This window comes from Oncorhynchus nerka, linkage group LG21, assembly GCF_034236695.1.
Source record: "Oncorhynchus nerka isolate Pitt River linkage group LG21, Oner_Uvic_2.0, whole genome shotgun sequence".
Lineage (NCBI taxonomy): Eukaryota > Metazoa > Chordata > Actinopteri > Salmoniformes > Salmonidae > Oncorhynchus > Oncorhynchus nerka.
Window position 1 is genome coordinate 20,046,220 of NC_088416.1, and position 23,056 is coordinate 20,069,275.

A 23,056-nucleotide genomic window follows, 5' to 3' on the forward strand; every position below is an offset into this window, starting at 1 on the left:
GGTCATCCCTCTCTTCAAAGGGGAGGGACACTCTTGACCCAAACTGCTTCAGACCTATATCTATCCTACCCTGCCTTTCTAAGGTCTTCGAAAGCCAAGTTAACAAACAGATTACCGACCATTTCGTATCCCACCGTACCTTCTCCGCTATGCAATCTGATTTCAGAGCTGGTCATGGGTGCACCTCAGCTACGCTCAAGGTTGTAAACGATATCTTAACCGCCATCGATAAGAAACAATACTGTGTAGCCGTATTCATTGACCTGGCCAAGGCTTTCGACTCTGTCAATCACTACATCCTCAGCGGCAGACTCAGTCTTGGTTTCTCAAATGATTGCCTCGCCTGGTTCACCAACTACTTCTCCGACAGAGTTCACTGTGTCAAATCTGAGGGTCTGTTGTCCGGACCTCTGGCAGTCTCTATGGGGGTGCCACAGGGTTAAATTCTTGGGCCGACTCTCTTCTCTGTATATATCAATGATGTCGCTCTTGCTGCTGGTGAGTCTCTGATCCACCTCTATGCAGACAACACCATTCTGTATACATCTGGCCCTTCTTTGGACAGTGTGTTAACAACCCTCCAGACGAGCTTCAATGCCATACAACTCTCCTTCCGTGGCCTCCAACTGCTTTTAAATGCAAGTAAAACTAAATGCATGCTCTTCAACCGGTTGCTGCCTGCACCTGCCTGCCCGTCCAGCATCACTACTCTGGACGGTTCTAACTAGAATATGTGGACAACTACAAATACCTAGGTGTCTGGTTAGACTGTAAACTCTCCTTCCAGACTCAAACAAAACATCTCCAATCCAAAGTTAAATCTAGAATTGGCTTCCTATTTCGCAACAAAGCCTCCTTCACTCACGCTGCCAAACATACCCTCGTAAAACTGACCATCTTACCGATCCTCGACTTTGGCGATGTCATTTACAAAATAGCCTCCAACACCCTACTCAACAAATTGGATGCAGTCTATCACAGTGCCATTCGTTTTGTCACCAAAGCCCCATATACTTACCCACCACTGCGACCTGTACACTCTCGTTGGCTGGCCCTCGCTTCATACTCGTCGCCAAACCCACTGGCTCCAGGTCATCTACAAGACCCTGCTAGGTAAAGTCCCGCCTTATCTCTGCTCGCTGGTCACCATAGCTGCACCCACCCGTAGCAAGCGTTCCATCAGGTATATCTCACTTGTCACCCCCAAAGCCAATTGCTGCTTTGGCTGCCTCTCCTTCCAGTTCTCTGCTGCCAATGACTGGAACGAACTACAAAAATCTCTGAAACTGGAAACACTTATCTCCCCCACTAGCTTTAAGCACCAGCTGTCAGAGCAGCTCACAGATCACTGCACCTGTACATAGCCCATTATAAATAGCCAAAACAACTACCTCTTCCCCTACTGTATTTATTTAATTATTTTGCTCCTTTGCACACCAGTATTTCTACTTTGCACACTCGTCTACTGTCAAATCTACCATTCCAGTGTTTTAATTGCTATATTTTATTTACTTCGCCACCATGTCCTATTTAAATAAAGGTGAAATTAAAAATTAAAAATTGCTGCACTGTCGGAACTAGAAGCACAAGCATTTCGCTACACTCGCAATAACATCTGCTAACCATGTGTATGTGACCAATAACATTTTATTTTATTTGCTCTGGGGTTGTGAGGCCAGTTGGACGTACTGCCAAATTCTCGAAAACGATATTGGAAGCGGCTTATGGTAGAGAAATTAACATCAAATTATCTGGCAACAGCTCTGGTGGACATTCCTGCAGCCAGCATGCCAATTGCATGCTCCATGAAAACTTCTGTGGCATTGTGTTGTGTGACAAAACTGCACATTTTAGTGGTCTTTTATTGTCCCCATTTACAAACTGAGAACATTTTGAAACCTTCATTAAACTAGGCAAGTCAGTTAAGAACAAGTTCTTATTTTCAATGAGGAACAACTGCCTGTTCGGGGGCAGAATGGCAGATTTGTACTTTGTCAGCTCGGGGATCTGAACTTGCAACCTTTCGGTTACTAGTTCAACGCTAGGCTACCCTGCCGCCCCGTGTAATGATCATGCTGATTAAATCAGCTTCGTGATATGCCACACCTGTCAGGTGGATGGGTTATCTTGGCAAAGGAGAGATGATCTCTAACAGGGATGTATACTAATTTGTGCACTGAATTGGAGAGAAATACGTTTTTTGAGTGTATGGAACATTTCTGGGGTATTTTATTTCAACTCATGAAACATGGCACCAACACTTTACATGTTGCGTTTATATTTTTGTTCAGTGTACAATATTTTTGGTTATGGAAAATATATTTCAAAGCTGTTTAGATGGCACAACGATTTCGGCATAGTGCACTTTTAAAGGGCCATTGGCCGACTTCAGTCATTATATTATTTTTATTTTTTTAAATACCACCCAGTTGCTGTCAAGTCCCACTACAGTCATTAGATCAATTAGGGCTGTTAGTATCATGTAATTGTCATGTTCCACTTCAAATCTCATGCAGAATAGATACTTGGTATAGATCTGGTGAACACCTTCAACAACATCAAATACCTCCCTCCCCTCCCCTCTATGATTTACAAACTGAGAACGTTACATTTGGCCATAGCCAGAGGAAGGATAACCTAAGGTAGCAGGCGTCGTTTTACGGGCTTCGTCTCTTCTGTTATCCTTTCCCCCTAAACGGGATGCTTCCGGTTTTAGACACCCAACTGAGGATTTAAGGACGGAAAAGTGAGGCTGGGTAGGTGGAGCTAAAACGCAGCTGCTGAAACTCGTCACACAAAAAAAAACACAAAAAAAATTGCAGGGCAGGATTTGGAAACCGAATGAACTGTGAGCAGAGGTCTCTTCACAAGACATGGACGCCGGCCGTCAAGTGTCCTTATGTAACGCAGCGATCACGAAAACAACAGGATGCTCAACATATTCTCGACGAATTTTAAGCCTGTTGTATTTGAGATGAACTTAGTATAGCGCTCTCCGTCGTCTATCGAAGAGATCGGATATTACTCCTGGACATGTTATCCGTTCTGGTGTTGCCGTGGTAGGGGTGATTTGGAATTGATATACATATTTCTACTTGATTCGGTTGTTGAGGCAACATACGGTACTGTATCTCTAAATATGAGATTGGGGGGGACACGTAACTGACGGTGGGAGCGTGATGGACAAGAAGTTGTCATAGACGACTTTTCTATGGGACTTGTATTCCACACATGCTTGCATTGGAAGGACAAGGCAGATCGACGGGGGATAGCGTGGTCCACTTGAATCCATGTGTCGCCCGAGTTGGTCTACAGCTTTGGAAACACCATTCAACAACAGTGAATCGTGGACTCATATTCCCAAAACGAGCCGAGCAAATAACAGACGAAATCATTTGTTTTAACATTTATAATTTTTTGGGTGTAGTTCTTTTTTTCATAATCACAACAGTTTGTGCCCACTGAATTAAACCACAATATAGGTCGGTTGCGTCACTTTATCGCGCGGGCTGGAGAACAAGAAGTTGTTACGTTGTTGTAATGTTGTTACAACTCTGTTGGGGAGGACACCCTCTGATGCGTTCTTTCCCTGCGACATGTGATGACATCCCTCGTTGCGCTCGGTGTTTTTGAAAACCCCTCTCTCGTCTTCTTTATTCGAACCGGAGGAGATCAGAGGACAGTTGCTGTCTATTTCGGGCTTGCAGCTCGTTTTGCGTGATGTACGACAGTGAGGATGTGGTGGGACTCACCCCTAGTCCGAACCGTTTTTTAACTATGGATTACTTCCACCAGAACCGAGGATGTCTAATCCCCGATAAGAGCCTCGTACCTGCGGCGCACCGTCCCTTCAGTTCGTCCATCAGAAATCAACACTGGAATGGATCAAACCACTGTATGTTACTTTCCACTTTACTTGTTCTTGACCAAGCAGTAATTGATTGTCGTAAGAAATCATGCATGTACCAAAGGCGCATACATAATGTAATCCGTAGATATTGATTGTTGGGCGATATGAGCAAAAGCATTACTCCAAGTTGTTATGTTTCACTCTTCCGTAGGCTTCATGCTCTGTCTCTGTTTGAAGTTATTGCATGTAGGCCAAATTTACCTTTGTCGACAGTTTTTACTTGATTTAATTCATCTGAATTGGTATTCTCAGCCAACTCGTCACGTTATGTCGCCCTGCAACAGTTTATCTTTGCAAAAACATGTAGAATCTATTTGCAACATCACAGGTAACGTTGTGGCAAATCCATTCTCGCCGCCGTATTACATTGCTTGCAAAAACGTAAACCATGCCATGCTTGAGGCCCCGTGTGACTCATTACGATGTGGCCATGTCTGTGTTGCTATACTAGTGTTTATGTATACAACGACGTGCTATATAAAGCTTAGGCCTACTTTCTCACGTGGGAGAAAAATGTAGACTTGACTGTATCGCGTAACTTTGCCAAACAAGTACATTTTCAATGATCTTTAATGATCAGTATGACCAAATAGATACACAATCCTTGCAGTTCTTTGCTTGCATTTTTTTTTTACAGCCTTCAGTGGAGTCTAATGTCCAATGACCATATGTAGGATAGTAAGGTAATGTATTGGTAACATGCTGAATCATTCATCTTTTTTTTTTTTTTTTATCGTAGCCAACAAGTCAGTGTCTGTGACTTATGAGGAGAAACTAGGTTTATATTTAGAACATGTCTGCTCCAAATTCACAAGAAGTGTGATGATGGAACAATTTTGCCCAAATTCACGCTTCAGCGCTTTTAGAGGTCACCTATCACAATGGTTGATGATGTTTTGCCCTTGATACACTACTTTTCCATCCTAACATTCAATTAGATTGTCAATTCGAAAACAACGCCAGGCTATCAATGGTAAATGTGGAATGAGTCGTGCTTGAGTCACCCATGTAACACAAAATCCCTGCTATGGGCTCACAGTGCAACGTGTGTGACGTTTTGATGGTCATAGTCTGCCTGGAAACTCGGTCCTCCGGCGATTGTTCGGACATGTCAACAATGCTAAGCTTGTGTAAGCCCGTCGGAGGGATCATTTGTTCACTGGCTCAGCTCTGCTTTCTAATGGAGATGGCTACAATTGACCAAAGTATTTATGCCCCTCGGATGGGGGTGCAAAGAGGTTCAGGAAGACACGGAGAGAGGTTAGGATTTAGCCCTAAGCTCAAAGATAATGTGGTGGCGCCCACAGTAAAAAAGTATATACAGTTGAAGTCGGGAAGTTTACATACACCTTAGCCAAATACATTTAAACTCGGTTTTTCACATTTAATCTTAGTATTTAAAAAAATCCCTGTTTTAGGTCAGTTAGGATCACCACTTTTTATATTCAGAATGTGGAATGTCAGAATAATAGTAGAGAGAGTGTTTTATTTCTTTCATCACATTCCCAGTGGGTCAGAAGTTTACATACACTCAGTTCATATTTGGTAGCATTGCCTTTAAATTGTTTAACCTGGGTCAAATATTTTGTGTAGCCTTCCACAAGCTTCCCACAATAAGTTGGGTGAATTTTGGCCCATTCTTCCTGACTGAGCTGATGTAACTAAGTCAGGTTTGTAGGACTCCTTGCTCGCACACGCTTTTTCAGTTCTGCCCACACATTGTCTATAGGATTGAGGTCAGGGCTTTGTGATGGCCACTCCAATACCTTGACTTTGTTGTCCTTATGCCATTTTTGCCACAACTTTGGAAGTGTGCTTGGGGTCATTGTCCATTTGGAAGACCAAGCTTTAACTTCCTGAGATGTTGCCATCTAGATGATGCCATCTATTTTGTGAAGTGCACCAGTCCCTCCTGCAGCAATGCACCCCCACAACATGATGCTGCCACCCCCGTGCTTCATGGTTGGGATGGTGTTCTTCGGCTTGCAAAGCTCCCTCTTTTTCCTCCAAACATAACGATGGTCATTGTGGCCAAACAGTTCTATTTTTGTTTCATCAGACCAGAGGACATTTCTCCAAAAAGTACAATATTTTGTCCCCATGTGCAGTTGCAAACCGTAGTCTGGCTTTTTGTATGGCGGTTTTGGAGCAGTGACTTCTTTCTTGCTGAGCAGCCTTTCAGGTTATGTTGATATAGGACTGGATAATTTTGTACCGGTCTGCTCCAGCATCTTCACAAGGTCCTTTACTGTTGTTCTGGGATTGATTTGCACTTTTCACACCAAAGTACGTTCATCTCTAGGGGACAGAACGCATCTCCTTCCTGAGCAGTATGACAGCTGAGTGCTCCCATGGTGTTTATACTTGCGTACTATTGTTTGTACAGATGAACGTGGTACCTTCAAGCGTTTGGAAATTGCTCCCAAGGATAAACAAGACTTGTGAAGGTCTACAATTTCCTTTCTGAAGCCTTGGCTGATTTCTTTTGGTTGTCCCATGATATCAAGCAAAGAAACACTGAGTTTGAAGGTAGGCATTGAAATACATCCACAGGTACATCTCTTATGTCAATTAGCCTATCGGAAGCTTCTGAAGCCATGACATAATTTTCTGGAATTTTCCAAGCTGTTTAAAGGCACAGTCAACTTAGTGTATGTAAACTTCTGACCCACTGGAATTGTGATACTGTGAATTATAAGTGAAATAATCTGTCTGTAAACAATTGTTGGAAAAATGACTTGTGTGTCATTCACAAAGTAGATGTCCTAACCGACTTGCCAAAGCTATAGTTTGTTAACAAGAAATTTGTGGAGTGGTTGAAAAATGAGTTTTAATAACTCCAACCTAAGTGTATGTAAACGTCTGACTTCAACTGTATATATATATGTGTATATATATATATTCTACTATATATATTCTACAATCTGAAAAAAGCTTGTTCTTAACTTGGGTATCTTTCATTTTAAACTCCGAGAGATATTTTTGTAGCATGCTCATCCCTACACTTTTAGGTCTATTTTGATATTGATAGTTGCTTGTTGTGGTCATGGAGAGTGAAAGTTGACCAGAGCCCTTTCTCAGTTTCAGCTGAGTCAGTCAGACAGTCAGAGCCGCTCTTTGAAGGTCTCCCATAATAGCAATGTCCCCATGAGAGAACAACACTGCTGGGATCCCAACAGGGTGTTGCGTTGAGTCACAAACCAGGGTCCTGTTCAGTAGAGACAAAACGTTTTGGAAATGAATGGAACAGGGGAGTTCTTGCAGACGTGAACTTGTCCGACAAGTAGATGACTGTTTTGCGTTGCAAAACGTTGGGCGACTATGGCCTAAAAGATGAGCCTTTCACCTCATAATCACTGATCTGGATTTCAAGTCTCTTTATGAAAATGCCCCTTTTTGTTTAAACAACCTGAACCACTCATAATCATTTCTTTCAGTGGGCATTATAGAACATGAACGCAGGTCTCATAAACAACCTCTCAAGCCCACATGCTCGTGAGTAGCCAGCTAATATTAGTGCTTTATGCTTATTGCACATTTATACGAGCTGTGTAGTCTGTTTTAGAAGTCTTTGGCTATAATGCTGCTAGCGGTAGTAGGCACCGCACTGCCGCGTGTGACAAACTGAGCATACGTTTTCCAGAATCAATGTTCATTGATACTCTCGTTTTGGTAGCGTCTGCTCTGCTTGCCATTCCAGGAGTTGAGGCATAAAAAGGGGTATCTTTAGAAAGGATAACTTCTCTGTTATTACAGTAAAATAGTGTTTCAATCTGCTTCGGTGGCCATATGAGCAACGACTCCGTTGGACCAAAACTCAAATGCAAATAGTGAGTTGTATCCGCTTGTCAGAGAGGAAGGAGGGATTTTTAATCTTTGTTGTTGTGAGTGGCAGGTGGAGGGGCTTTGTGTGTGTGTGTGTGTGTGTGTGTGTGTGTGTGTGTGTGTGTGTGTGTGTGTGTGAGAATTGGAAGGTGCACAGCCTATAAGCCATTGCACGCAGCACAGAAGGAGCACAGGAGACGAGACCAAAAAGACAGGAGAACAAGAGGACATAAACACTCATATGAACGAGAAAAAATTTGAACGTTGATTCTTGCCAATATAGGTATTTGGAATATCGCACAAAAACACAAATTAGATGGTGTATGACCCAGCCCTACTATACGTGTGCCCTTCTGAACAAGACCCAGGGATATCAGCCTCCCAGTCTTATGTGACTTTTTGGACGATCCGACCAAATTCACATAGAATTTATTTAACCTTTATTTATCTAGGCAAGTCAGTTAAGAACAAATGATTATTTACAATGACGCCCTAACCCGGACGAAGCTGGGCCAATTGTGCTCCGCCCTATGGGACTCTCAATCACAGCCTACTATGATACAGCCTGGAATCGAACCAAGGTCTGTAGTGATGCCTCTAGCACTGAAATGCAGTGCCTTAGAATGCTGCGCCACTCAAAATGTGAGTTGTCGATCTGTTCTATGTGCACTATTTCTTCCCGTTCTTAAGTTTTGTTTTTGTGTCTTATTTTGGTTTTGTACACCAGCTTCAAACAACTTAAAAAAGATATAGTTCATAACAGTTTTTATGGTACAATGCTTCTCTACACAATACTAGCTTATATTGTCAAATGAACTGAAACTATTAGAGTATTAGGAACCAGGAAATCGCAGAGCGATTTCTGCATAGTGCAACTTTAAAAACAGCTCAGAGATCCAGACAAACTTTGATGTGGAGACGGGCCCAGTGCAAAGTTGCTTTGCCCCCACCATCTCTCTCGCTCTCGCTCATATTGTGCTCTGTGTGAAGGCTGAGGATGACTAACTATGTTGTTTTGTGCGCACAGCAACACTCACCAAATATGCAGCAGCCACCTTGCTAAATTGAACTATAGCCCCAGCTTTTGCCAGACTTTTTGAAAGGAAGAGAAGCCCCCATTCGATTCAGGAATGTTTGCCGGGCACCCTGCCGCCGACCATTTCATGCCAAAACAAACCTGTGGCAATCGCAGCTCACAAAGAGGTAGACAGCCATTCAGTCCCGGCAGTAAAGTGCTATTGAGTGAAGTGCCATTTACTTCAGCCCTCCTCGGGATAATCCCCCAGAGCACTCGAGTCAGAAAGCATGGTTATTTTGAGCTTAAGTCTCCCCCCCAAGCCGTTCCCACGTCAGTGTAGGTCACTTTGGCGTAGAATGGAAGTCGTTGGGTTGACAGACACTTTAGTGTCTTTTGTTTAAAACAACGTCTATTTGGGATGGGTTTTATTAAAGCAAGACTTAACTATTATTATTGAATTGAGTGATATTGTTTGTCTTAGGATAGGACGGGGAGGGGAATAAGCCACCAAGTCTGTCTGTTTTATCAGTGTTCTCCTTGAGGTAGTGACTGACACCTGTGATTGGATAGCCTCGATGCCTGAGCGAGCTCAGACACTTTCCCTGGCATGAATGCGCTCCCCTTTAAAAAAAGAAAATGAAAAATCCTTGTTGGAGTGTGTGAGCAACGCCTAGTAAAAGTGGGTACTCAACTCAAGCACCCTTGCCTCCACTGTTGGCAAAGTCCCCACACCTCATCCGGGCAGCGAGAGGCACCACCCAGCACAACGGAACTCGGGGCACGGCACGTCAATCACAGGCTGTTTGAAATGTCCTCCATCATGCCCGACTGCTGCTGCTGCCCAGAGAAGAGTCTTGCAGGCAGGGGAGGAGACTGGAGCCTGGAATGAGACGGCCCTTTAGAGCCTGGAGTATAACCACAGACCAGGACGTTGATAGCCTGGTCCCATATCTGTGTGTGTGCTTTTGCTTACTCCATTGGCAAGGTAAACATTTTGTCATGACAATTCCATTGGGAGTTGAGCAGAAACAAAACGGGCACCCAGGCTTCAATAATTATTACACTGTTGTTCTTCACTCTGTTGGCCAAAGGAAATGAGTTTGTTAGACTTTCAGCCCATCTCCTCAATTCCTGGACTAAGTCTACCTTTATGTCCACGTCTTCACCGTAAGTTATATTTAGCTTTTACATTGCATTAGCGAGCATGCGGAAAGACAAGCACAGTCAAGTCTGGTTTGGTGGCGTGTCATTCATCTTTAAAAAGTCCTGGCATCCAAAGAGGAAACCGTGTCACTTTGAATTTCCCTCTCCAGCTGCCTGCCTAGATTCCTCCAGCTGCCTCTGGTCTAGGGGCTCTAGGTGTGTGTGTGTGTGTGTGTGGCTGGCTGCTGGGAGCCTGATGGCCGTCACAGCACTCCTGTGCCGCCTCAGAAAGGAAGTCCGTACTAAGGAAGACCATGTGGCGTTTAATTGTTTCCCATGGACAGCGCCGCGCCGGCAGGGAACGATCACCCGGCAAGGAGGAAGTGGAGAGAAGGAAAGACAGAGGGGGGGGATGAAAAGCGTGGTAAGTGAAAGACGACAAGAGAGGAAGCGAGAGAGGGTGCAAGGGACAGCCAGAAAACGAGGAAGCAGGGAGTGAGAAGAAAAGGAAGGGGTCGTAAAAAGAATGTTCCGGTCTACTTGGCCTACTGTGGCTTTTCGGGGGTTGCAGTTTGCGTGGCAGAGACCCGCTGTCAAATGCAGATCTCGCGGACAGTCAGGCGGGCGGCCTCTCTGAACCTGCCAACAGCCCAACATGGCTGGCAGCGTCTGCTCGGTGTTTCCGTGGTTTGGCCGACCAGTAGTAGCCTGGCTCTGCATTTTTAAGAGACGCGAGGAATAAGCAGTCTGGCAGCAGACACTCGGTGCAGTCAACAAAAGCGGTAGCTCACTCTCCTCTTGGCCACAGTGTGTCAATAAAGCCGCCGTGTGGCCCTACTCCCCCTCCCACGTCTTTGTCATGCAGTGTGTGACGTCTGAGACGGGGGTGCAGTGCTTTCTTAAGGGATTGCCAGCTGGTATAGGATCTAGCTGTGTTTTTTTTAAAGCGAGGGCCTCCTCTACTGTTGCTGCTGCAGCTCTGTGTTTCGGGGGCCTCCCCTCTTACCATGAGTAATAAGCCTGTTGTGTAGAGCTGGGCTCCACACTCAGAAGTGGCTACTCGAACTTCAACGGTCTGTGTCCAAAACAAAGGAGATACTGTTGTGTGAAGTGTCCGAGCGCGCAACTTTCTTGTGTTGCGGAACGCTCAAACTCTTGCACTTTCGAGGATTGGAAAAGTTCCTCGCGTAAAGTGCGTTTTGGAAACGTAATTGATTTCCGTCTCGTTCACTTCCCTCTTGTGCTCATGGTTCTTACACCCATCTCACATTTCAGCCGAAAACGTATGATCCCATCTTTAGTACGACTCAACTTTATTTACCACACGCACACACGCTCGCACACGCACACACACACGCTCACACACCACACACACACACAGTTCCCTCTGTGGCGGCGACAGACACTCCCGTACCTGCAGGCTAACCATTAGCCTAGCTCCTCTGTAATCGGGGGAAGGCTGACAGACACTCCCGTACCTGCAGGCTAACCATTAGCCTAGCTCCTCTGTAATCGGGGGAAGGCTGACAGACACTCCCGTACCTGCAGGCTAACCATTAGCCTAGCTCCTCTGTAATCGGGGGAAGGCTGACAGACACTCCCGTACCTGCAGGCTAACCATTAGCCTAGCTCCTCTGTAATCGGGGGAAGGCTGACAGACACTCCCGTACCTGCAGGCTAACCATTAGCCTAGCTCCTCTGTAATCGGGGGAAGGCTGACAGACACTCCCTCCTCTGTAATCGGGGACCTGCAGGCTAACCATTAGCCTAGCTCCTCTGTAATCGGGGGAAGGCTGACAGACACTCCCGTACCTGCAGGCTAACCATTAGCCTAGCTCCTCTGTAATCGGGGGAAGGCTGACAGACACTCCCGTACCTGCAGGCTAACCATTAGCCTAGCTCCTCTGTAATCGGGGGAAGGCTGACAGACACTCCCGTACCTGCAGGCTAACCATTAGCCTAGCTCCTCTGTAATCGGGGGAAGGCTGACAGACACTCCCGTACCTGCAGGCTAACCATTAGTCTAGCTCCTCTGTAATCGGGGGAAGGCTGACAGACACTAGCGGTCATTATCACATCATATACCTCACCCGCACAGAGACAGAGAGAGAGGACCAGAGGGCAGGATTTCGTAACCCATCGGGCGGCTTATCTTCCACCCTAGAGCCCAGGCCCTGTGCCAGCCAGTATGCTCCACAATCACGCCTGCTTCTTTTAACATGCCGCCTCTTTTAAAGAGGGGGGGGGGAAACTAATTGCAGCGAAACCACAAACTCCCATTTTAAACTCCCACTGAACAGGCTGTTGGTAGTGCTAAGTCTACTTACTAGCAGACGGTTGTTGCACAACTTAATGATTTAATGGCCTGACAGCCCTGTTGTTGTGCTGCCTGGTACAGGATATGGCGCGGTGTGTTTGGTATTATAGAGTGGAGATTGGGAATTGTTCTGTGTCTGTTTTAGTGAAGGGAGTTTGGGAGTGTTGCGTCTGGTGCTTGGGCTGGTTGGCCCGTGATTCTGTTAGTCCTCAGCTGTGTGGTCTAGACAGTGTTCGAATGGAACTACGGGGGTCCTTCACTTGAAATGAAATATTATAGCATATTATTTGTGGTATACTTTAGTAAGGATTTGTAAAGGGTTTATAAGTCCAGTTTGGTTGTAGTCTATATGCAAAAGTATACCTACGTTTGTTAAAGTTTTATGAAAGACTTGTGCAAGTGTACTTACTTTTCTATTTTGTCCATAAGTTTGTATTATAAGGTTTGTACGGTCATGGAAAGTCAATGGAATTTAAAAATGGTGTTTTCCAGGCTTGGAAAAGTTTAGAAAAATGATCAAATCCAAAATGTTTTAGGAAAGTCGTGGAAATGAATTTCTGGTAATGTACTATTTTAGCAGTCAAATAAAAATCGACACACCAGCCAGGATGGGAATGACACGGGTGCATCTCCGTTTGTGCGCATCCCCTGCACGTTCCACCGACGGTCACCTTGAGAATCTGGCTCTGACGTGTTTTGAGTAGGGCTGTATCAAAAGCCTGCACACCCAGTAGCTCTCCAGATTGAGGGTTGACCACATGTGTTTTATACAGTTGCCTAACAGGTGTTCTACTTTGCGGGAGGTTAAGTGTCTTGCTCAGTGACAGGAGATGGTACATGGGTTCAGAGAGCAGCCTCCCCGTGTCCATAACATATAACCTGACTTTCTTTGTGCGTACAGTTGTTGGTCATGGAAATCTGGTTGAAAGTCACGGAGAAGTCATGAAATTCCATCTGTCAAAATGTCTATGAACCCTGGTATTAGGATCGGTCCACTCCAAGTTAGTGTTTGGGTTGCAGCGAGCTTAGCTTGTGGTGGAATGTAGGTCTATAGCATTTGGCCTAGAATAAGCCCTAAAGTGTCTGATGTCTGTTTTGGTCTGAGGGTTTGTTTTTCCTCTCAATAATCCACTCCTCTCTGTCCTCTGTCTCCTTTTCTTGATCGGGACTTTACTCAGAAGTGGGAGAGCTAAGGGAAGGGAGCTGGAGCGAGATGGATGTCTATTTGTGCTGTGCTAAGGCGGATTTGAAGAACGCTGTGCCCAAGCTCACTGACAGTTTCTGGGCTGTGGATAAACCTGCCTAAGCCACTCTCAGCCTGTGGGCTTGGTCTGCTCGCATACCCCTAAACCACCGACTTCCATTCTATCTTTCTCTCTTCTGTGTGGATTGCGCTGAGTAAGGAAGGTAGGAAGGAAGGAGGGAAGGATATGGTATAAGTGATCGGATAGAATGAAGGAAGTGAAGGTAAATAAGGGTGATGCAACAGTCTTATATAAAAAAAGAATCTCCAAAAAATGTAGGCTATAGCGAAAAGGTTAGCAAATTACAAATGTATAGGTTACAATAAATGTAGGTGCAGCCAAGACTGTACACTTAGCCAGCTATCAATCCATATGATATTCCTTCCCTCCCATGGAATTCCCCTGGCTGTACTTAGTGGCTTCCCTCAACACCACCACTAAGTAATATACATGTGCTGCTAATGCTAAGCGCTAACTAATGTGATTTGGACATGAGGCTTGAATTCCACACAGGCATAACTTGCGTGGTTGGAGCAGCACTTAGAAAGAGCAGACCAGACGGTGGGTGGGGGGGGGGGGTCTTCTCTTCTGTTTACACGCCGTTAAAACACCAAGGAAAAGAGGGCAAGAAAGAGAAACCGAAGAGCGCTTGTAAAATGCGGCTGTAAAAATAGGGGAGGGAGAACAGCCTGCCGGCCAAAACCTGGACTGGCAGGAGGCCCAGGGGGGAATGAAGATGGGTGGTGGTGGGGGTGGTGTCTGCTCAGTGGGGAAGAGGGCATCAGGAGTGAGCAAAGGGAGATATATGGGGGCAAAGGGGGGTGGAAAGGAAGGGTGGCTGCCCATCATGGATATAATGTCAAACAGGAATCCCAGAGAGGGTCAAAGGTCAGAGGATTCAGCCTGTAACCACTGCTTATCACCTCGACTAACCTGAACCCCCGGCACATTGACTTGGTACCGGTACCCCCTGTATATAGCCTCGGTATTGTTATTTTATTGTGTTATTTTTTTAATAGTATTTTTACTTTATTTAGTCAATATTTTCTTAACTATTTCTTGAACTGTATTGTTGGTTCAGGGCTTGTAAGAATTTCACGGTAAGGTCTACTACACCTGTTGTATTCGGCACATGTGACAAATACAATTTGATTTGATATAGTCAAATCACCAAACTTCGATGTCGAGTCCCAAGTCCCCAGTGTTTGAGTCCGAGTCCTTTAGACTTGAGTCACAAGTCCCTTGGTTCTGCTAAAAGCTACGGTCCAACCATTTAAAAAGAAATCTAAATTCTGTTACGTTGTTGCACATTTTAAGGGATGACTAGATAACACAGCTCTATAACATTTGCTGCTGTATTTAGTCTATTAACTTATGCTACATTCAGAGATTTTCTGATTCCAAGCCTGAGTCACGAGTCATGTTCGAGTCCTCGACTCGAGTACTACAACACCACTGGTTATCCGCACACAGACCAAAAACTCCATTCCAAACTCACTAACACATGTAACCACACACACTCAATCCCAAACACACATACACACACACACACGCACTCTGTGCCAACCCGATCCCATGAAAGCACCCGTCGCCCTCTCACCTGCCAGTTAATGAATTATGCAGATGAGCTCCGTAGGGTACTTCAAATTAGCACATTAGCCTAATGAGCCGACAACCTCCATCGAGTTACCGCAACAACCCATCGACCCGGGGAGTCGTTTGAACACCACTGTCTGAACCGATGCGGTAATGAACAGGAGACTGTGTGGCTCAGTTGGTAAGAGCACGGCGCTAGCAACGCCAAGGTCGTGGGTTCAGTTCACACAGGGATCCCATGCACATACTCAAGTGTCTTCGCGAACAGTAGCCTGTACACCGCTGATTGGAGTATCAGTCCCCGGAAGGAGAATGCACTAATACGTGTGTGTCCTTCTCTTGTTCCTGTTGTTGTGTTGACAGACATCTGTCAGGGTGATTCTGAATGGCATCGGTATCGAGGTGTCTCTCTACCTGGCCCTTGTAGGTAAGAGGAGCTAGTGTAAACATGTAGCGTACTGTTATTGACCAGAGGCCTTCGGAAAATATTCAGACCCCTTGACTTTTTCCACATTTTGTTATTTTAAAATGTATTAAATAAAAAGAAAACAAAAACAATGTAATACATTTTTGAATAAGGCTGTAACCTAACAGAATGTGGGAAATGTCAAGGGGTCTGAATACCTTCTGAAGTTACAGTAGGTCGGTGTGGTCCCTATAACCACAACGCGATATAAAGACGTACTTTTGATTGAAAAGACGCCGTTCAACCAATATAGCTCACTGGGGTGGTGCTACTTGTCCTGATCAAGTATAGACACAAGTTTATCTGTTAAGGGGGAACAGCGTTTTTTTTGTGTCAGATCTGCAAACGTGTGAACATGGAGAATGCCATTAGTCACCAGCGGCGATGAAAACGCAGCGTGAGTTAGGCGCTCATTCGAGCGAGGACTCGGGTGAGCGTTTGTAAGCACTTCAAACTTTGGATTAAGGAGCCAGAGAAACAACTCGTGACAAATGTAATAGTGGCTGGTGTCACCTCCCAAAGACAGAATCATATAATACTATTTCTGCTGTTTTGATAAAGCTCATCTTCACATGTTTATTCTACTTATAATCTCTCACACACACACACACACACACACACTACTTACCGTATACTAACAGAGGCACAGACACTTCACCTTGGGGTCGTGGTTGCCTTAGGTTAAAGCTGTGTGGCAGTTGTTGGTGACTAAGAAAGTTGTTTCTTAACTTCCCGCTTTGGGCTGGATGTGTCTGTGTAGTTCATGCATGCATAATCTATGAGCAGAATTATTGCCAGTTTTTCTTTAAACTGTGCCGTGCCAACCCCCCCCCCCACACACACACACGTGGGCCATTCCCTAGCAATTTGAGTTCTAGCCAATGAGCTTCAGCCGCTCGCATTTGAGTGACGTCTATCAAGAGGCCTGCCCAGCGTTATCCTTTGAGGTTGCAGGGCAGGCCCAACGGCTCAGTGAACACAGCCAATATCGAAAGGGAGAGAAGTGATGCGGTGCACATATCTGCACCAATGTGAACGTAGTATGCAATTATCCGTGACCACTTGGCTAAAAAGTGGTCCGCCGGCTAAAACCTAAACAAAAGTACAGGAGTATCTCTTTAAATGAAGAGCTAATTAAAGGGATTGTAGGTTTTAAGCCACACTAAAGACAGTGTAAACAGACCAAGCCGGTCGGCCTGCCAGCCGGACACCCAACCCCCCCTGCTCTCCCCAGACCCGTCTCCCCACACTGAGGAAGTTGACCTTTGCACCACTTTGATTCTATCCCTCTTTCTCCCTCCCTCCCCTCATCCTTCTTTTTTTTCACCCCAAAAATATTTTTGGGAGTTTACGGCACCTGGTGTCGGAGGAAACTCCGTTCGACTAACGACCAGGGTCAGCTTCATGGCGCCCGGCCAAGGAATGATGAGCCAAGGAAAACCCCTACCCCCGGACAGGGCTGGGCCAATTGAGCGCCGTCCTATGGTTGTGACACAGCCTGGGATCTAACCCCACTGTGGTGCAGGGCTTTTGACCGTTGTGCCACCCAGGACCCCTTCTCCTCTTTCTTTGTCTCTCTCATCCAACTCCCCTCTGTGTCTCCCATCTTCCAACATCCAACTTCCCTCGGTGTCTCCCATCTTCCAACATCCAACCCCCCTCGGTGTCTCCCATCTTCCAACATCCAACCCCCCTCGGTGTCTCCCATCTTCCAACATCCAACTACCCTCTGTGTCTCCCATCTTCCAACATCCAACTCCCCTCGGTGTCTCCCATCTTCCAACATCCAACCCCCCTCGGTGTCTCCCATCTTCCGACATCCAACCCCCCTCGGTGTCTCCCATCTTCCAACATCCAACCCCCCTCGGTGTCTTCCATCTTCCAACATCCAACCCCCCTCGGTGTCTCCCATCTTCCAACATCCAACCCCCCTCGGTGTCTCCCATCTTCCAACATCCAACTCCCCTCGGTGTCTTCCTGGCCCCCTCTTCTCGCAGTCCCAACCCCTTTCTTCCACCTCTGTTCTGTCTCTCTCTCACTCACTCGTCCCCTCTTTCCACCTCTCCTGTCATACCCTTCTCTTCCTCCCTTTCCCCTTTTCCCCCTCCTCTCCTTTATGCCCTGCAGAAAGCCACTGTCCCCGTTTGGGTGTCAGGCTCAGTAGCCCCACCCTCCCACTGGGTTTTTGAATGTGATCATTCCCGTCTATCCCAGGAGGGGTGGGGTGAGGGGGGTGTAGGTGAACGGTCGGTTCTCGTTCGTTATGACAAACCAACCCACACTTCTTCCTTCCACACGCTCAGATACACACATTCGCTCTCTGTCTGTCCTTTACGAATGAACACTCTCATTGACATTAGAGGCGTTTCAACATGCCCCTTTTTAAACAGAAGAATAACAACGCCGTACCCTTTGGGAGGGAGACGTTTGCAGACTTATTTACAGTTGATACACACAGTGATGCACATGACTGTATACACATGACACAGCGCTTGTAGGAGAGTCAAGCTGCGCTGAAGATGCTTCGGGGAATTGAAAGGGTGTTGCCGTTGAAGCGGGTTCTGAGTCTCACACGCATGCTTACTTATAGAGGCACACACACATTTGCTAAAAGACTCAAACACATTCCTATATCCATTCAGTCTCTCTCTCTCTCTCACACACACACACACCCCTACCTCTGGAGAAATCCCCCAGTGCTGCCTCCCTCTCTCAGACACTGCAGCTGAATGTAGGTCAGTGGCTGTCGCTGAGAGATTGCAGATCTCCTCAACTGTGACTGGGCTGTTTTAACATTACCACTGATCCTAGGTCAGTCGCCTCAGCCGTGGCTGTACTGTTTCTTCATTAATACAAACTGTGAGACTGGCCCTAGGTCAGTTATGTTAGTAGTGACTGGGCTGTTCTAACATTACTACTGATCCTAGCTCAGTTTTGTTAGTTGTGACTGGGCTGTTCTAACATTACTACTGATCCTAGCTCAGCTATGTTAGTAGTGACTGAACTGTCATTGCTAGTCTCAGACTTATCCAAGGTCAGTTCCCTCAGCTGCAACTGCTCCCGAGTGGCTCAGCGGTCTAAGGCACTGCATCTCAGGGCAAGAGGCGTCACTGCAGTCCCTGGTTCGAACCCAGGCTGCATCACATCCGGCCGTGATTGGGAGTCCCGTAGGGCGGCGCACAATTGTCCCAGCGTCGTCCGGGTCTGGCCGGGGTAGGCCGCCTTTGTAAATAAGAATTCTGTTCTTAACCGGCTTGCCGAGTTAAATGCACAAATTAAAAAAGAGACTGGTCCTAGGTCAGTACTGTTAGTCGTGACTGTGCTGTTTCCTCTTTACTGTGAGACTGATTCTAGGTCAACTCCCTGAACTGGGACTAAGCTCTTCCCTCTTCACTAGAGCCCATTGCTCTGTTTCAGGGTCAGCCATCTAAAAACATGCAGAAAGCCAAGCAACGCTTGTATGTTAAGAGAGGCGCTGAAAATGCCTTCTCTGGATCAGTTTCAGACTCGGAACAGATTAGTGTTTGTTTATTAGTTTCCTCTGTGTATTTTCGGGCTAAGATCTATATCAAGCTATCACGTTTATTCTATTAAGGGGACAGGGCGTTACCATTGAACTCCAGGCCCGGGTCCCTGGGTCAGCCCTCGTGGTGGTTTTTACCACACGTACGCTCACACACACACTCACACACGCTTGACACACATACTCGACATACACAGGGCTAATCTCATTACTAATCTTGATCTAATTAAACCATTTCCCCGTTTGGCTCCTATTTCCTCCTCTCAGCTTGGTTGTGGAGGAGGAGACAAAGTTGTCTCTGTTTTTAGCAACTGTTCTGTTTTGGTTTCAGCCTTTAATAGACAGACAGATATAGACTGATCCCATCTCACGTGTTCCTTCTCCACACTTATCTGTTTGTTTTCTTGTCTTGGCTTCTCTTCTCTCCTCGTTCAAAACAAAAAAAATGTGCCTCAGTTGGGAATTTGGTGCTGGTCGGTTTTGGCTGAGGAGTGGACGAGCCACTGGCAGTCACTTGAGTCTTACCCAGCTGAGCTTGGCCACGCGATGATATTGGCTATTTCTGCCCACGGCGGCTGGCCTCTGTACATGCCTGAGTAAAAACCATTACACAGCCACACTGAGGCCTCCAAGGCTTTGCAGAAAATGAAGAAAAAGCATAACAGTTTTCTCCCATTCAGTTACTTTAGTCCCTGAATGATTTCAATATACTCTTGTATGTTCTAGACATTTGAAGTGATTTGTTTTGCGAACATATGTTTTTTTAGTTAAAGGTCTGTCCTGATTTGTTTTGGGAAATGGGAACGCTGTTTCTGTTGATTGTAAAAAATATATATATATATATATATAAAAAATATGCCCAGCCTATTGCTCCAGACCCTTGTTTTTGAAAAGTATGGACACATTTTCTGAAACAATTAGCAACGATCGCTAGTATTCTTGTTTGAATGTTCAACTTTTTTGTGGTTACCACGTTTGTCTGTTGCAAGCAGGGAATTAATTTCCCTATTTGCCCCATAGCTACCGACCATTGCTTTTTCCAGACACAATCGAGAACACAAGTGGCCAGTCACAGTTTCCCCCCTCAGAGAAGATGGCGTGTTAAAGACACAAGCCAGCAACCAGCCCCTTGGTGCACGTTCCACTCTGCAGTCATGCATGAAACGATGTGAGTGCTCTGGCATTTCACCAGGCCTCGTGGGGGTCTCTTCTTCTCCAGTCAGACTCCGAGAAATGCCCTCTAGCCCAGCCCTGAGCCTTGCTCCGAGGCAGATGGTACACTCACGGCTGGAAGGAAGGATGTCGATCTAGCCCAGCTTTGGGGTACAACACGCTGCTGGCTGTGAGAAGTTGTAACCCACCTCCTGAGGCACATGGCATGGTACACTGCTGGGTGGGTGGAAGTAGAGGGGGGTTGGTTGAAACCATGCTGTTATCTCCAAGCGCCACGGCTCAGACGCTAACTTATGTCCCCGAGTCCAAAATCCCAACTGAGTCGTAGAAATGGGTTAAAGTGTTAACAACAGAAATAAAACTGTTTCAAAAATGTAGTGTAACTCAAGATGTTGTTGATGGTCACTGATGGTCATTTTTTTGCAGCAAAAGGAGCGTCTGTGCTGTTTGTGGTTACAGACCTGATGATTGTTGTCATGGCTTTAAGTTCTGTAATGACAGTTGTAGCTTAAGTATAGTAGTAAAAGCATTGGTTGTAATTATTGGTTGTTGTTGTGATTGGAAGTAGATGTACCGAAAGAGAGAACATCGCCATTTATTCTCTTCTAAAACACAGGACAGTCTTTCCCTCTCCTTATCACACACACACACACACACACACACACACACACACACACACACACACACACACACACACAGGTGAGTCAGCCAGCACCAATAGCTCCAAGCAACACCCCCACTCTCCTCCCCTCCTCCTCTTCTCTCCCTATATCTCTTAATTCTGGCTCTGAAGAGGGGCCCTGGAGAGGCTGGCTGGGGCGATCAGTGGAGGGGAAGAAAAAGGCGAGGGGGGGAGAGATGGCCGACTTAAAGTGGAAGATGGGAGATACTAGAGAGCTGAGTAGGGCAGGTCTGAGGAAATCATTGAGCCCATTGTTCCCTGAGCTCCTCTAGGAGAGAGGGGGAGCGCACGCGAGAGAGAGAAGAGGGAGACACTGGCGTGTCACAGCAGCAGAAATGGGAGCATCACTGGGGTTTCCTTCTGTCCCCCTGAGGCTGGCTAGCTAGTGTAGCATCTGCTATACTTAGCTGGTATTGCTAGGCTTCCATAGCTTCAGTTTATGAACTCTGAACTCGATGACCAGGGTCAAATATGAAATTGTACAAATTTACAAAAACATTTTGAACAGTTAAAAAAAATGTATCTAGATTAAAGGTCGACCGATTATGATTTTTCAACGCCGATAGCAATTATTGGAGGGCCAAAAAAAGCCGATACCGATTAATCGGCCGATTTAAAAAAATGTAAAAACATTTAAAAAATGTATTTGTAATAATGACAATTGCAACAATACTGGACGAACACTTATTTTAACTTAATATAATACATAATTAATGAAACATGTTCAATTTGGTTTAAATAATGCAAAAACAAAGTGTTCGAGAAGAAAGTAAAATTTCAATATGTGCCATGTAAGAAAGCTAACGTTTAAGTTCCTTGCTCAAAACATGAGAATGTATGAAAGCTGGTGGTTCCTTTTAACATGAGTATTATAGGAATTATAGGACTATTTCTCTCTATACCATTTGTATTTCATTAACCTTTGACTACTGGATGTTCTTATAGGCACTTTAGTACTGCCAGTGTAACAGTATAGCTTCCGTCCCTCTCCTCGCTCCTCCCTGGTCTCGAACCAGGAACACAATGACAACAGCCACTCTCGAAGCAGTGTCGCCCATGCAGAGCAAGGGGAACAACCACTCCAAGTATCAGAGCGAGTGACGTTTGAAATGCTATTAGCGCGCACCCCGCTAACTAGCTAGCCATTTCACATTGGTTACACCAGGCTAATCTCGGGAGTTGATAGGCTTGAAGTCATAAACAGCTGCTGGCAAACGCACGAAAGTGCTGTTTGAATGAATGCTTACGAGCCTGCTGCTGCCTACCATCGCTCAGTCAGACTGCTCTATCAAATCATAGACTTAGTTATAACATGATAACACACAGAAATACAAGCCTTAGGTCATTTAATATTTCAGTGAAATACGGTGGCATCCATAAGTCTAAATATTCCTGTTACATTGCACAACCTTCAATGTTATGTCATAATTACGTAAAATACTGGCAAATTAGACTGCCCAAACTGTTGCATATACACTGACTCTGCATGCAATGAACGCACGAGAAGTGACACAATTTCACCTGGTTAATATTGCCTGCTAACCTGGATTTCTTTTAGCTAAATATGCAGGTTTAAAAATATATACTTCTGTATATTGATTTTAAGAAAGGCATTGATGTTCATGGTTAGGTACACATTGGAGCAACGATACGCACCGCGTTGATTATATGCAACGCAGGACACGCTAGATAAACTAGTAATATCATTAACCATGTGTAGTTAACTAGTGATTATGATTGATTGTTTTTTATAAGATAAATTTAATGCTAGCTAGCAACTTACCTTGGCTTACTGCATTCGCGTAACAGGCAGGCTCCTCATGACGTGCAATGTAATCAGGTGGTTGGACTAGTTAACTGTAAGGTTGCAAGATTGAATCCCCCGAGCTGACAAGATAAAAATCTGTCGTTCTGCCCCTGAACGAGGCAATTAACCCACCGTTCCTAGGCCGTCATTGAAATTAAGATTGTGTTCTTTAACTGACTTGCCTAGTTAAATAAAGAATTAAAAAATAAATAATAATAATACAATCGGCCAAATCGTTGTCCAGAAATATGGATTTCCGATTGTTATGAAAACTTGAAAACGGCCCTAATTAATTGGTCATTCCGATTTAATCGGTCGACCTCTAATCTAGATACATTGTTAAATGACTGAA

At 45.4% G+C, this 23,056-nt stretch overlaps 1 protein-coding gene across 2 annotated transcripts in view; it reads left to right on the forward strand.

Moving 5' to 3' along the window:
* LOC115104038 (retinoic acid receptor alpha-like) overlaps positions 1-23,056 on the forward strand; it is a 178,397-nt gene that overhangs the window by 121,812 nt on the left and 33,529 nt on the right. Inside the window, exon 1 of one of the 2 annotated variants that reach the window (XM_029625189.2) lies at positions 2,796-3,895. The exons of the other annotated variant lie outside the window; for it this stretch is intronic. Within the exon in view, the coding sequence (XP_029481049.1) occupies positions 3,721-3,895 (175 nt within the window). The 5' untranslated portion in view covers positions 2,796-3,720. Of the gene's footprint in view, positions 1-2,795; positions 3,896-23,056 lie in introns of those variants that run through there. 2 annotated transcript variants of the gene reach the window in all.